This window comes from Nylanderia fulva, unplaced genomic scaffold (genome assembly GCF_048542155.1).
Source record: "Nylanderia fulva isolate GAGA-0341 unplaced genomic scaffold, ASM4854215v1 Scaffold13, whole genome shotgun sequence".
NCBI lineage: Eukaryota > Metazoa > Arthropoda > Insecta > Hymenoptera > Formicidae > Nylanderia > Nylanderia fulva.
Genome location: NW_028189518.1, coordinates 2,488,943 through 2,505,919, shown reverse-complemented (window position 1 = coordinate 2,505,919; position 16,977 = coordinate 2,488,943). Strand labels below are relative to the sequence as shown.

General features: G+C 36.3%; 1 protein-coding gene across 4 annotated transcripts in view; it reads left to right on the top strand.

The window, feature by feature from the left end:
* The first annotated feature begins 3,063 nt into the window (after positions 1–3,063).
* The window catches only part of Ets65A (DNA-binding protein D-ETS-3), a 54,270-nt gene continuing 40,356 nt past the window's right edge, over positions 3,064–16,977 (top strand). For 2 of the 4 annotated variants that reach the window (XM_029304621.2, XM_029304618.2), the window contains exons 1-2: positions 5,246–6,360; positions 8,682–8,980. In XM_029304621.2, the coding sequence (XP_029160454.1) occupies positions 8,695–8,980 (286 nt within the window). In that variant the 5' untranslated portion in view covers positions 5,246–6,360; positions 8,682–8,694. Of the gene's footprint in view, positions 3,439–5,245; positions 6,361–8,681; positions 8,981–16,977 lie in introns of those variants that run through there. The other 2 variants (XM_029304619.2, XM_029304620.2) reach the window with 2 other exon arrangements.

Here is a 16,977-nt window from a genome sequence, read left to right as displayed (position 1 = left end):
TGATCGGCGAACGGGATTGCTTTGTGTCTTAATCTGTTTTATAATCTCAAAACATGGAAATATTGCTATTAAAGATATATGTATATGTATAATCTTTTCCGCATTCGAAAATTTTTTAATTACTATCTAAATATCTTTGTAAAAACAATGTTTCAAGAATCAATTATTTGATTTGCGGCGATTTCTGGTCTCGATAATGTATGTCTATGCAAATAAAAAAATATTCGTGAAATCTTTTTTAACAGAAACATTTCTAACGTAAGTAATAGTGCATTATATAAATAAAATTGGTATTTTAAAAAATTCACAACACTAAAAAATGTAATTATAAAATTAATGCAAAAAGATCGATTTTTTCTACTTGAAAATACAACATTTCGTGTGTGGTTCGGATATGTTGTTGTTTGCGAAGAATAAAACTATCAGACCGGCGAGATTTTTACATGACAATGCACTTCGAATCGCGTGGATCACGATCAGTCGTACAATGCATTGATGTTTCTCGCACGATTGACACCGCTTCTCGTCCGACGATCGGAAACTTTACGCATGAACGAAGAGATACGACATTACTCATGAGAGCCATAGGAAGCGGAACAACGGCAATGACCATCGTTAGGAGTGTCTGAAGTAAAGAGAGCTTACAACAGAACCGTTTAAACAATCTCACGAAACTTGGAAGCTCGAAAATATACGTCAAATCAGATATTTATTCAGAAATAAATTGCATATGAAAAATCCTCGAATTTTTTGATACAAGTTTAAAGAGATGGTGAGATAAAAATAATAATCAAACATTAATTAATAATAACGATAATAAGTCACTCAATAGTAGGTTAAATAGTAAAAGTATCTGATAAAATAATAGTTTACTTCATTTATTATAACTTCATATCTAACGAAATTTTTATTATTCATGCGGGATATATTTATCGTCTGTTTTTCGTAAATGGTGTAAATTTAATCATTATTACTCATTAAAAACAGGAAACTTAAATAAATTTTGTCAACATAATCTTCTTCTACAATCACTTTTTTCAAATCTTCAAGATCATCAATGTTTTTTTTATACAGAGTTATATGTATTTCTATATTACTTGCATACAATGTAGCTGATATTAAAATAAGCTTAACTTTATCATATCATCTTAAAATAATAATATTCGAAAATACAGTAATTTAGAAAATGTTAAACAAGAGAATATTTAAGGTGTATAAATTATTTTACCTTTAATTTATGTTAAATATTAAAATAATAGAAATATTCAGAAGCTTCTAAAAATTGATGATACATTTAAATTAAATTCAATAGACACAAATTTAACTGTCCCGTTTCGGATGATTTAGCTTATAACATTTTTCAATACAATTTAAAGTTGGGGAATTAAAAATGTCACCGCGATAATAGCACATGTTCTTTCTCCTTCTTCTCCCTCTTTCTTGAATAAGCATCTTTATTTAACTTCATTGTTTCTATCGGGTTTAAACGGATGATATATCGGTTTTTCGCGGCATGGAAATTTTTGACATTTGCGCACGTGTGTATGTATCTATCTGCGATGTGAGTTTTATGCAACGCGGGATAACGAAACGGAATTCTATTAAATCAAAGCATTGATTTTGCCGCCGCCGCCGCCGCTGCCGATGGTGCACGAGTTGGTTAACGAAGGTGGCGATAACGATACATTATTATCGCGATACCTATGAATATATGCTACCCCCCTGTGCCCGGGCTGCCCTTTGAAAATCGTATACCAGGCACGTGTCCGGCCTGTCGCGCCCCCGTTGTTACTCCACCGCGTGGATCAGATAATTTTCAGTACAAGTAGATACGGCTCGCTATTCGCACGGCCGATCTCGCACGTTGATCACGCGATATCGCTGATATATTAATCAAACAAATTGGACGTTCCAACCGTGTCATCGGTGCGACAGCGATCATCGGTTTCTCTAGGTACAGATGCACCCTTCTTTCTTCATTTCACGGCGCGTAATAAATAATCTTTCTTCCCTTCCATCATCCCCTTCCTTCCTTTTTATTCAACTCCACAAGATTGTACAACAAAGGTTCGATCATTTTTTGCTTCTCCACATATAATATGTCGCATATATTTGTCTCCCTTTCCTCGTTGTGTTTGAAAATCGTGTAATAATTACAACTAAATTTTTATCAGAAAAAATGCAGCGGAAAAATATAATAATATTCATGATATTAATATAATTTAAAAAGAGAATTTTTGTTCCATTATTACTCACAATCAGAAGAGTGAGTGAGAACTCATCTTCAGTTCCTAATTTATGGCCTAAAGTTCGATTACAGAAGCCGATTTATTTCCATCGCCGTCAATCTCTCCCTCATCCCTTTCCTCGGAGCAACTCTCGGCGGTGTTACTCCGAAAGCACATCCGTGTCGCTCGCGGAAAATCGCTGACGGTACGTGTTTAGAAACGTGTACTTTATTATTAGCTTTCAGCACCGGAGAGGCGTTTTCGCTACCTGCCAGCCCGCTCGACACGATCAACCCTGACACGATCGGCGTCAATCCATTCTCGCTCGTCTCCACCGGCGCTTATCGCGCTTATACGCCGGTATCCTCGGCATCAATAATAATAAAAGCACCGTAGGGGATATCGCGCCCGTCTCGTATGACGCTCCACGGGAAGCCTTCCGCCGCGTTTCCCACCTACCTACGTATACCTCTAACGCAAGAAGCGGGGTGAGACCGAAGGAGAACAGTAGCGGGATGAGGGTGGAGAAAGACGGACGGACGGAAGGAGACAGAGAGCGAGAGGGTAGATGGATAGAGAGAGAGAAAGAAGAGCAGAGCAAGGCTTGGTGGATGATCCCGCCTCTGAGGAGCCGACTCCGTGTCCCGGGGGCGAGAGCGGCGATATCTCTCCCTCTTCCACGTTCTCCACCCTCGTTCGCCACCCTCGTCGCCGCGTCTCTCCGTCTCCCTCTCGGGCGCGTTCGCTTTTTCCCCCCGCGGAGGACGTACCGGCGCAGGCTCCGATACAGCCAATCGTCGGACCGCGACTGATAACGACGCTCTGCCAAATGTGCGTCCGTCGCGCCGCGACCGAGTCCGCCACCGAGTGGTCCACGCGCGCTGACAAACTCCACGGGATAGCCCCGGCGAGCGAGCGCCGGTAATCTTCGATTATCTCCGCGAAGGTAGCTCATCTGTACGCTTTTCTCCGCCGCGAATATACACGCGTTTTTTCTGCCTCCCTCGCGCGAGCCTTCAGTGCCGAGCCTTTTTCGTATTCTCGGTGCGAATGCAGTGAGGAGTCTGAGTGAAATACGTGAAGGGCCGAAGAAATCTCGGGAAGGGACCGTGAGAGTCGAGTATTTATCGACGAGCAAGGGAGATATTTGGGGGATCGAACTGGATCTGACAGTGCTGGACAAGATATCACGTAGGCCCCCGCACTGACGGTAAGTGATAATTCGAGTTTTTTGATATGTAGTTCGAACGCTTTTTTTTTTTTCACGCCTACATATATGACGAGAAGTTCGAAAAAGAATGCCGAGAGAGAGGAAACCGAAGATTGTCGGCCGCGCGCTTCCGTCGCATCGACGATGTCTCTCACCGAGGAAACAATATCGATAACACCGAAACTGGCCGCGATCGTTTTGCATGGTGCAACCGCGGATTTATGGCAATTTTCCAGGGACGTTTTTCTTTGAAAACTTTATACTTTTCCACAAATTTCTCCTATTTTTCTGCTCAACTTGTTAAACGCTATCTAATCGCATCTTATCTTCTCATTCTCTTTAATATATAAAATATGTATTTAAAAAATATATATTACTTCTATAGGTATATAGTATACCAATATTAAAAAGTTTTTTAGCAAGCAATGTTAATTAATCATTTGTTTCATTTAATAATTTCTTAATTATTTTATATTAATCTTGTTATCTTGTGATTGAAAGTAGCAAGTTTGCTCATTTATTTCTTTGTTCATTTTTTAAGCTCTGTGCGTGTTAAAATAATAAAGATTATCATAATGAAAAATATAAAATTTGATTCTTATAAATGGCGTAAGATGTTAGCTTTCTCAAATATATTTTTCATGAAAAAGAAGGAAATATTATATGTAATATAAGAGGAGTTTAAAAATTATACAATTAAAATAATTTAAAGCAAATAACTTTTTAATTACACACATTTGTTCTCAGTTATTTTGAATTAATATTTTAAGAACAATTAGAAAAAAATAATTCTACAGATAATGCTATAGATACTGTGCATAAATACAAAAAATTTTGAGAGTAGTAAAAGTTTAAATTTCGTGATTGGGAATTGTACATTTAAGTTGAGATCTGATAAAACTTCAATGTGAGAGCTGAGAATTAAATTTGCGAACGAAAGCACTTTGACAAAGCGCGAAAACTATATGTCCCGGTAATTCGTTTACGAAATCTTACGCATGTATAAGAGCAGGCATATAAACGCGTTTCCGTCGCCACGCACGTTTTACGAACTAAACGGCGAGTGCACGCATTGACCAACGCGAAATTATCGCGCGTGTCCGACTACTACGTTGTCCCCTTGCGTTACGCATCGCGGTCACCGTTACTCCGTTTTTTTTTTCTTTTACAAAAATGCAAATTTTTCATTCACATACCGAGAGAAATTAATTATTTTGCACGCATATTTATATATGTTATTATAAGGAATTAATCCGTGCTCTGATATAAGTCGGATAATATATCATTTTCACTTTAAATGGTGCTATTTATTATCATGTGTCATTGCCTTAGCTTATTTTTCTCGTGAAAAAAAAAATATTGATATAATTTTATTACGTATAAAAAATTGCAAAGACGAGGATTTATTCTTCATATTCTATTTTTCCACTGCAACTTGTATGTCGCTTATTTTCTTCAGCTTCTTGAGACATAAAAAAGTCTTACGAGGTTAAGTTTAATTGTTTTCTTTGATTGGAAATAAGGTGTCACGTATGTTTCCGCGGTCGTCGTACGGCATCGGAAAATGTTTTCCCGAAGATTTCGACCGGCTTTTTCTCTCGCGCGCCTATGTCGCGTCCGCGACGGTGCGTTTAAATGATGTGTGTGTATAGATATATATATATATATACATATATATATATATATACATATATATGAGAGACGAGAATTTAGACGAGGTAGGCAGAGGGGTTTCCGGCGAGCGTTAACAGAGTAACAGAGTGATGTAATGAGGCCCGGAAGCAGGCAATTTGCTGCCCGCGGCGACCGCAGTTGCGCGAGACAACCTGCCCGGAGTACCTTCTTCTTGATACCGCGGTCCAGCTATCTCCGTGTCGGACACCTGACCGAAAAGTGACGTCGACCGAAAAAGCGCGGATAAAAAATAGAAAAGAAAAAGATAACGTGTGCAGTGAGCGAGTGCGTGAAGAAACAAAATTGTCGGCGCGCGTCGAGAGAGAGGACAGGATAATTATTTCGTATGATGAACACGCGGTCTGTTCGGACAACGTTATTTTTTATTCGATATAATGAGTGTGAATTATTCCCGACAATGGAAATTGCACAACAGGCGTAAAATACATTTTTCTGTATCGAAAATTTCAATTTCGTCGAAATTAATGCTGATTCAAATTTTCTGATGTGACTGTCACTTAACAACACAAGTGATGTAAAGCGAAACATTATTTTTAATTCAATAAAAAAATATTTATCCAATTTTTATCGCTTGATATATATATATTTCAGTTCATGTAGATCATTATGTTACTTACAAGAATATTAAATTAAAGCACTTATTACATTATTAAAATATTAGATAGTATATATTTATTAGCGCCACTTTGATAACCCCTGTATAAGCAATTAAAAATATTGATAACAGAAAGATCAAGAGTGATCGAAACGATCGATTGTGAACGCTGTCATTTAATAAACGGAACAAAGTCTCGATACATAGTATTAAAAATGGTGATCATCTGCGAGTAATCTGCGGTCTACAATATCCCTGACGACCTATCGTTCGATTCGGATTTTAAACTATCTGACAGAAAGACCGTAAAGACAATCCGGCTGCGCGCTCGTCGTGTCGCGGAACGGCGTGACTATGTGACAGTTTTGTGATTAGATTGACCTCAATACGAGCTGGATATCCGGACGTACCCACGAGAGTGCTTTTATCTTTAACCATTCCGATCGAATATTAACTAACGTGTTTCGCGATAACCGACGATATTGGAGATGATCGAAAAAAGATTTTGCTGCATTTTGCGTTTTGCTGGATTATTCTATTAATCCCAAGGAAAAAAGTAACGTTTGAACGATCTGCACATCGACAGTGAAACGCGTACAGATTCATCGTGAAAATTGTCACAGTGATTGAAGGTAATTAAAACAAATCGAAACGCGCATATGTATGTTAGTCCGAAAGAAACTGATTTATAGAAAATTAGCACGCAATATCATTTATTGAAAAAAAATTATTATAACATAATATATTTGTGATATAAAAGTAATAAAAATTTATATAATTTTGTAAACAGAACACAAGATCAAGTATTTATTTTAAAGATTTGTAACTTAAATGCTAAAGAAATCTAGGTATAATTCAAATTAACGAATCTATGATTTGTAATTTGTTGCATGTATTTTTGTATGTACATTATCAAAGTTTTGAATTTCAAAAATTTTGAGCACTGAAGTTTTATTATATACAGGAATACAAATTAATATACCAAGTTTAATGAGAAAGCATTCTACAAAAATTTAAAATAAATAATTCTCAGTATATTTTTTTATAATTAAATACGATCAATAATTCGCATTCGAGTAAATTACGAAGAATGGTGAAATTATATACGAAATAAATCTTTCCACTTGTGATAATTTCTCTATCTACATATTTTCTCTAACGTAACACGATAAGAGTCTCACGTGTTTGCATAAATTCCACGTGGATCGGTCGGGCAGCTTTGTGCGGCATCATTTCGTTTGAATAATGATTTATGTAATAAGGGAAGGGATAGCGGAAGTGGCAGATTTTCAAGATTAGACGGAAGCGGACTCGCGATAAACGACAAGCTTTAATATTATAGCCGGTCCCTTATCTCCGCGTTCTCCGTTGCGGAATTGCTGCGAGATACGATCACAACGGACCTCATGCAAATTCTATCGTGGATCGTTTTCGCAATTTTGACGACTATAAGTTCGAGGCCGCGTCATCGATAAAATGTAGATGATAGGCCGATGTGTTTTCTAAATTACGCGAGTTCGATTAGAAACTCTCCACTGTTACATGCATAAAATCTACTATTTTTTATGCTTCTGGTCATTTTATCTTTTTTTGATAAAGTAAATATTGTGAAAGGGTGAAAACATAAAGAAGTGTGAAACGTCGCAGTCAATTTACAAAATGTGCGCAAAAATCTAATAAATGTTTCGTTGAATCTAAATAGAGAAGAATAAAAATAAACTTGAAGCAATATTTTCTATTCTGGAATTTGTACCTTTACAATTGAAATGGCAATTTGAATCAAAATGCTAATATATAATAATTAATTTTCCTATCAGTATGCAGCTTTGATTGATTTATAATCAGCTGTAAAAATAAATTTTGTATCTATCTATTGACTATTTTGTTTGATTAACCGTAAGATATCATAAAAGGTACAACGAAGAAAAGATTTTAATAAATGACTTACTTTATCTTATCTTGAATCTTTATTTTATTTTATTTTTTTTTTTTAGAAAATATGATTCCGAAATATATATATATATATATTTTAATAATTCATTTATAAAAAATTAATGATTAGAAGTGGCAGCTGTTTTGTAATATCGGAATTGATTATATCTGAAAACTATTTGAAAATTTGAACTATTTACAAAATCATATATAGGAGAAATAATAGAAATGAAATATAGCATTAATAATTTTGAAGAAAAACGTCAGAGATAAATTTGCAACCAGAATATGGCTCAAATTTAATCACAGTTAAAAGCCGCTTATCGCGCTGAAAGATTGAAAGATAAGAGATATATTTTTACACATATGATCATCTATTTTAATTCGATCTTCGCCTTTACCGGATGTTTCAAGGGTCCTTTAATGACCCCAACTGCGGTATCTGCATGAGCATGAGTGCTGTCAGTTTAAAGTAACGTAGGTTTGCTTTATTCGACCCTGCATTGCATTTTAACCTGCTATCCATTTTAATAAATCGAAAGAGCTTAGTAACGTAGATAAGGCTCACGTGTGAGCAATACAGGATGAACTTTTTCTTCGATTTTTGATTCGCAACTTGTCTAAATTAAATCAAACCACTGACGTCCTATCAATAGCACTCTGCTAGTTAATTTGCACAGCGACGCAAACTTTATTTCTGAGAGTTACAATGTTAATATTCTACAGGAAGTACTCAATTGAAACGAAACGGAGTCAACGTCGACGTACAGATGTTTCTCGTTGAGACTTCTTTCTGAATCAATGAATGAAAGAAGGAGCTCAAACGCATAATTCTCGAATTTCCATAAATCTCTTCTAAAAAAAGAGTCTACATCCGCGTCCTGCCGCAAAGAGTCTCTTATTTATTTAAAGACAGCTTGATACCAGTATATGACCTACTTATTCCATCCTACTTCCTTTCGCAAATTATTAATGTCAACGGCATAGATATTTTTCTCTAGAAATAATTTTGGGATTCCAGGGGCTCTTTGGTGATGTACGACAGCGCTAGCTGTTCGTACGCAGGTGCGCTCGAATTAAAGGGAGCCTCCGGGGCTGGAGCCGCGGCCGCGGCCGCCGCCGGTGTAACCGCGGCCGGGGTCAAGCAGGAGAACTGGCCGTATCGCGGCCTCACCTGCGGCAGCACTTTTCAACGGCTCAAGGAGAGCGTCGACAAGGCGAAGCAGGCCCTCGCCGATCGCAGCGGTTACCTCGCGGGTGCGTTTTCGCCGCCACCGCGCGCCAACCCGTCCACCATTTCGCCCACCGCCTCCATCACCGGTAAGTCTATAATATAGCTTTTTCCCTCATTTTTTTCTTACATGTGTAGAAGCCATGGGCGTCCGCTAGAAATCAGTAAAAAAGTTAAGCGTTTATTCCTTTCTTGTGAATAAACACTGGAATTTATCTGCAATTTTATTTGATATAAAAAATATTAAAATAAAAAATTATGAAAAAATTAAGGAAGAATAATATAATAGGAGACAAAAAAATTTAATCATCTCCCTCTCTGGAAAAAATTCCTGCGGACGCTCATGGTAGAAGCCTCGAATCTTTTTTTATCAATAATTATGCGAGAGAAATTATACGATGATGTACAGAATTTATAGGCTACGTGCGAAGGAGATTTGCACGTAAAAATATACAAGCCAAAGTTTGGATAACATTTTGTTTTCGTAAAACAAGAAAATTTATCAAGTATATTTTTGGTATACATAGTGTCATTTATTCCTTTCTAGAGAGAGAAAAATCAGATTCTTATATTTTTGAATTTTGTTGAGACGTTTAGTGTTTTGTACACGTCCATGTTTATTAAGTAATATAAAGAAATATTAATATGAAAAGTTTTTTGGACACGATACATCAAGTGAACAGACAGGTGTGAGATATGCATTAAAGTGTAATTTATTGCTTGACGATGCGAAATTGTTGTCACCGTAACGCCGCGAGCGTAAGGTCACGCACAAACGCGTGGAAAAGCACGCAAGCTGATTACCCACAAGTTTATACCCGGTATAAGTACTACGAAGATACCATCGATCACATCTGATATGCGTCGTGATGATGTAATGCGGTTAATGAGAGTAAGAACCGCATTTGCCCTCGTATTTTCCCACAATGATAACGACAATGAAGCACACGCGACATTAAGATTGCACAGAACGTGTTTTAGCGATTTATGGTGCTCGCGTGTTCATATTAAATGTGTGTGTCTGATGTGTATATGTATATCTAATTTTCATTCATATAATTATTCTGGGATGCCAGAGACATGTTGATTTTTTTAATAGAAATGTAACAAAATTATTACTATACAGCGGATTTTACATTAAATATTTGCATCCATTTTTCTTTCGTTTCTCAAAGTAAGACTAAAAAAAGTATCATTATTCGATCATCAATACTTTGAAATTGCGACTTAATTTTGATTTTCCTGATCGAAAAAAGCTCTCTAAATTTATCATATAAATTTCGCAATATTAATCAATTCATTTTTAATTAATTCGAATAATATCAAATTTATATACATCAAAAATGAAATAAAATGCAGCGCGGCATTCTCGCTGTTGATAACGGAATTTCGCGCGGTATCTCTTTCCGAAATTTATTAAGTACCGGTAAAAGATGAGTGTCACACTACCACGTGCGATGTTCTCTCTCGTGCCAAGAGAAACGCGAAAAAAAAAAACGGGGCAACGGTCTCGCGCGCGATAATTTGTCATCCGGCAGTAGCAGCAGCCGGCGGGCTGACTGTTGCTCTTCGTTGTCGCCGATTTCCGATTGCTTTTTTAAAGCACCGGTCGCCGAGGACATTAATTACCCGACCAGTGTAAATCACGTTATCTGCCGCCCACGCCCGCGAGAGCCGCGAGGAGACGGCCAAGTGGAAGGGGAGAACGACGGAACAAGAGGAGGAGATGAAGAAGGGGAGAGATAGGAGAGGGATGTTCGAATACGACTCGGGGATTCGTGTTGCGAGGGTGTTGCGTCGCTGCCAGCCGAGCAAAATGCTTTCCACGGCCGCAGCAATATCCTGCGCGCCGTTGCCGAAATTTATCGGCGACTCGAAAACTTTCGTCCGATGGTGGATACGTTTAATGGCACGACGCGGTCACCTTTGCCGATCGATCGATCGATCGATCGATTTTTCCTGAACGCGAATTCTGAATCGCGCGCACACGTATCCAGATCGAGGATGCGTATTTGCATTAGTCGCGCCGACTTCGATTTTTTTGCTCCGTTACACGTTTCTCGTTAATTCATCTCGCGCTGACAGTAAGGTCACTGAAATAATTGGCTGAAATATTGTTATTGAATACACCGCGTAGCATGATGTTTGTTAATTTGCAAAGTAATATCTCTGCAACGTTCTCTTCAATTAACTATTTTATTTGATTTTATTTGCGGTAGGTAATTTTATGATGTGTACCTAAAAAATAATACATTAATACTTGTTAACGATAATTGAGTTTTAATAATATTAATTAATGCATTTCATATCTCGCATTGGCATTTTTCTTTATAGATTGCATTCCAACATGTAATAAAAAAAAAAAAAATAATTGACACCGCTCGTGCCAAAGTAAAAACTATGTCTGACTAATCGTATTCTCATATTCCTTGAATAAGTCGTTTACCCTGAATACGGTGTAGGTTTGAAAAATAATGTATTTACGATGCAATACGTTATAGTAACACGTTATAATTTCTTCAATACGTTACAATGAAATGAACATTATTTTCAAAATCATTTTTGCCTCGAAGTTCAATGATCATCACGGTTTCTAAAACCCCAATAAATGACATCCATCTTTTCTGACGATGCTAAGGGAAATCTTTAGTTGCGCGCATCTCGAAGGACCGTCTCAAAATTTTGACGAGACTTGTAGGGTTCGAGACAAGATGGTGGGTCGATGATGGCGGCGGGTAGTTGCGAAAACGTAGAATGACGAGGGAGGAGCGGTTACAGGGTTAGCCGGGAGCGTATCCATGACGACCGACCGCCCCATGTACCCTCCGAGATCCCGGATGCTCCCCTCGGCATCCCAGCATCCCTCTTCGCCAACCCCTCCCTCCGTTCATCCCCCTTTCCACTCACTCTTGCCGTCCCACGGTTCTCTCTCTCTCTGCCATCCTGGGCAACCCTCTACGATCCCTCCCGGGCTCTACCTCTATCTTCTCCTATCTGTGACCCGCTCCGAGGGATGTGAGACTACTTAGATTTTAAGTCGGGCCGTTTCGTGCCGCGTACCTATACCCTAACTCGGCTATAATTCTCGCGAGATACGGATGTGTCGACAAAGGAACTGGATTCTCCGCGAAATTTCGGCCCTTTTGCTCCTGCGCGCGACAGAATCCCGATGCAGGAGCGAAGCACAAATTTTGCGCGGCACAAAAGCTTCTCCTTGGGATTAAAACTATCCCGCATTATGTATTTTGACATCGCGCGTATATTTTAGCTAGACGATTCTATATAAGTATAATGGAAGGTCTAATACGATTACGACAAATTAATTATTAATATTATTGATAATAATATATATATATATATATGAAATTGTTGAAAAAGAATGTGTTGAATTAGAGAAGATGAAAAATATATGAATTAAAAAAGTATTGGCGAATGTTAATTATTATTGGTCGCAAATACTTTTTTCTCTCTTTCTCTCTATACATAATTAATACTAATTACTTTAATATTAAAAGAAAAGACAAATGTAGTTGATCATATATTAATGTTAATCTACTATTTACAATTATGGCTCAATAAATTCATAACAGATAAAAAAAATTATATTAAACATTTATGCAATGCTCACTTCAGCTCTTAGAATTCAATTTAAGACAAAGTGTTTTGGAATACATTTATATTTCGTATTAATAAAAAATTATTTTTTAATCACACTAATCTCATTTTACTTTTATAATTAATTCACGTAACATGAAAGATTAAAACAACCAGCTGAAAATAAATTTTTGCATTGAAGAGTCAATTGTAATCTTATTCTGTAGCGGTGAAATGCAAATATTTTGTTCGCGTTTATTTCTTTTAATTTTATTCTATATAATCTGCATTAGCACGAATAAGGTTGAGGACCAGCGATAGTGTCGGTCATTGTGTCAGCATGTCTCAGAGTAATGCATGTATTTAATGTTTGCCGGTCGAGCACCATCCCTCTATGTTAACTTGTTTGCACACGTAATTGATGTTTGACAAGACGTGGTGACACGCGTGCCGACGTCGTGTTTGTCACTGTGCGCGCGTTAACCTTTTTACCATGAGAAATAAACGGCACACTTATGTCAGATGCGCATCCATTTCTATATAAATTAACGAGTTCAATTCACATGGCTTTAACGTAATGCAATTGAATCCAACTTTTGTGACTTAATATTCCAAATATGTGTACTTCAAAACAGCTGTCATAAATTAAATCTAAACAAAAATATATAATAATATATATAATAAAGTCATAGTTGCTTAATGTAATTTATTTTATATTGATTATTCTTAATACCGGCAATAAATAAAAAAATAAATTGCCAATCATATCGATTGATTTTCTATTTAAAAAAAATATTAAGAAATTTTTCTTTAATTTAATGATCATAGTTTTATATGAAATAAATTAAATTTGAATTGAATTAAATCGAGTAAGCCGTCACTTTGCAATGTCATGAAATCAAAGCGATTTCAACCTCGACAAATTAGCATCCTTTATCAAAGGAGTTTTAAACGGTGATATTTCGTATCGCACAAGCGTATAACATTGCCTCTCATCTATCTAATTGCACGGAATATATCGAGAGAGAGAAAAGAGAGAGAACGTTCTAGACGGTACTACATAAAAGAGTACCGCTCCACTTTTACTCTTACTATAGAAATTTACTCATCTATATGATGACAGAAATTGGTTCTATATTAAGCACTAAAGTAATACACGTATTCTTTAAAAGTTGCATAACATCGAAAAAGAAATGAAGATTATCGTGTTATGATTCATTAAATCTCACGCTATAAATTTTTATCGAATGTTAATCACGCAACATGTATCCTTTATATTATAATAAAAAAATACAAAAATTATGCACGCACACAGATACGATCTGCCCTGCATTCTAAAAATTGGATGGTTAAATTAAGGCATCACTCGGGATTACTTTTCTATCTCGTATACGATTATACATAAATAAAAATAAATGTATTAATGGTAAAAAATGATCAGTAAATGTATACGTAGAATATGCATAACATCTAAAAATATATCATTGTTTTGTCAATTATTTGCACAATAAATTTCGATGATAATAGATCACAAATAAATATATACCACTTTAATAAATCATCGATAAAGGAATGGAACCAATTTTTGCTACGCGGTTGATAATGATTAAAATACGTATTACCAATTAAACATCGCGACGCTGACTCAGAGTCTACAGTTTCTTGTTGCTGATTGAGAAGTTCGAAACTTTATCCAGATACCACGCGATATCACGGAAATTTGAAAGTTGATACGCGGTAATCGCAGGAAATGATTGACATAAGTTGAAAATCGCTAATTGTAATAATATTATGATTGTAGAGAATGATCGCGCGTGTTTGGCATCATGTAATACCTGATGTGTAATACTTGACGTCATCGTGTTCTACGAGATAATAATATACGACATGCACAGAGCAGGTTCGCACGACTACCTGCTAGCTCGAGCCTCGTCGCGTGAATGACAAGGTGAACGTGCGCGTTACAAACAATAGTAAACAATAGTTCTCTACATCGTAAAACACAAACGCCGAATGACGTCTAGCTAATTCATTGTTTTACGAACCTTTCGCTAGATTTCGCGCGCGCGATCCAATAAATCACTAATAAAATACGCGTTTTAACAAATCGAAAAATAAACAAATAAATTATTATTCTTCAGATAATTGTTAAAATAACGTTGTTAAATGTGACTGTGATTACTAAATAAATGTCGCGACTCAACGTCGATTCATAATTTCTTTATAATGATCGAGAAAAGCGAAAAATATCACGCAATATTATGAAGATTGAATTGATGCATGATAATCGCGGGAACCTATTGATATGAAAATCGCTATATAATTAGTTATAATTGTAGAGAATAAGTGCAAAGTGCGGTAATCTTGTTTTAATTCGTGCAGTGAAAATCGAACAGATAATGGTGCTCTGAAATATTTCGCGTATATTGTATGTATGTATTATCTCTCGAAATATAATTGCAATACAATCCTTCGTTGCGATTATTAAAATCAATAATTATATAAGTTTACGCAAATAATTAATTCTTGTGATTATCGTATCTTAATTAACTATTAATTATTATTTACGAATTTTTCAATTATTAAAAAAATGGCATGTACAGAACGGACCGATTTCGATTGAATAATGTCGTTTGATGTGCTCAATTAATAAATACAAAAATTGTATACTATCCAGCAAACAACGAAAGTAACGACAAATCATGCATTAATTTAATCACGCGATTTTCAAGTGCAGAATAGATCTTTGTGCATAATTTTCTTATTCCTTAATAACTTTTGTCCTTTCATTACGATATAAAAAAATACGCGTTTCTATTGTGCATCTGTTAAAATTATAGATTAATACGTAAGTGTCGTACAAAGTGACGCACAATCGCTGTTTTTTGCTAATTAGTGCGCAATCATAATTAATCGTGTTTTCGCGTTTAAATTATGGAAAAGTAATAGAAAAGGAAAACAAGAGAAAAGAAGAATCGGAAAGGCATCAGACGATTATGATGAAGCAATCATGAAGTGAGCAATTAAAAATTTTCGTTTATTATTTTTGTAGTTTGCGAAAATGTTTAGATTTTCTATAATAATTCATTTTATACTACTGCTGTGCAGTATACAATGAACGATCTATTTATTAATAAATTTTAGAGTTTTCAATATCGATATATAAATTAAATGAATGAATAAGCTCGTTAATTTATAAATTAGAGATAATAAAACAACATGAGCCTATTACGAGCTATGTGAATTGATGTCAAACTTTACATCAAAATCGTATAAATCTACTTTACAATGAGACGTTTCGACGCTTACTTGCGTCTCTTCAGTCATTAGGTAAAACATAGTGAAACGTTGGTTAAGCCAGTACGATGTATTAAGTCAATTCTCCTCTAATATGTCCTAGATTTCTACAAAACATGTTCACCAATTAGCAGCAGATATATATAGAGTGCCAGGTCGCGACTCGTATCACTTTTGTATTTACAACATGAGTATCACGATGTTCTATCTTTCTGTGACTAGTGTCAATCTATGGTTTTTTAATTTGAAAGTTATGGTGAGAGTTATATTATAAGTTACTTGAATTTCGGTTATATTGTTTGAAGAAGTGTTATATGTAATAAAAAAATTTTAATAATAGAAATCGCGAGACCTAGGACATATTAGAGGAGAATTGACTTAATACATCGTACTGGCTTAACCAACGTTTCACTATGTTTTAACTAATTATGACTGAAGAGACGCAAGTAAGCGTCGAAACGTCTCATTGTAAAGTAGATTTATACGATTTTGATGTAAAGTTTGGAAATATATATGTTTGACATCAATTCACATAGCTCGTAATAGGCTCACGTTGTTTTATTATCTCTAATTTTCAATATCAAAATAAAGAAGTTTTTAAATTTGTGTTCCAAAAATACATCACCTTTTTCAATGAAACATTGAACAAAAATAGATGTCAAATTTATCGAAAAATACATCTTTGGATTTGTGTGATGTCAATTTCGAAATATTCTATCTCTGTAATACAGTTGCGGATATAGCGCGAGAGCGAAGGGAGGATCACGGTGACCGAGACGCGTTGATAATTGCCGGTATCGGTTAACCTAGGGGGTGGTTATGGGTCTCGAACACCCCACGCTGGCGCTACAATCCGGCGGCTCCCTCGGTTCTCTCCGCCGCGTGATCCCTTTTGCCCTTTATCCGGGAACCTCCGCGAGCCCCTTCGCTTCCGCCACCAGCGGCACTGGTAACTGCGACTAGTCCACCCTCGTTTCCCAGCGTTCGAGGGTGACTAAGGGTCAGAGAATCGTAACTGTCTCGCTTCTAAAAAATGGAAGGAATACATTAAGAACCCTCAGAGACGCGGGACGAGGCGCGGACTTCCGGTCCTATAGTGTGGAATTTTTCTTCGGATCGAGCGTAAATTTATACTCGCGAATTAGGTGCTAATACTGCACAGATTTTTAGATCTATTGAAGTGAATACGCGCGCG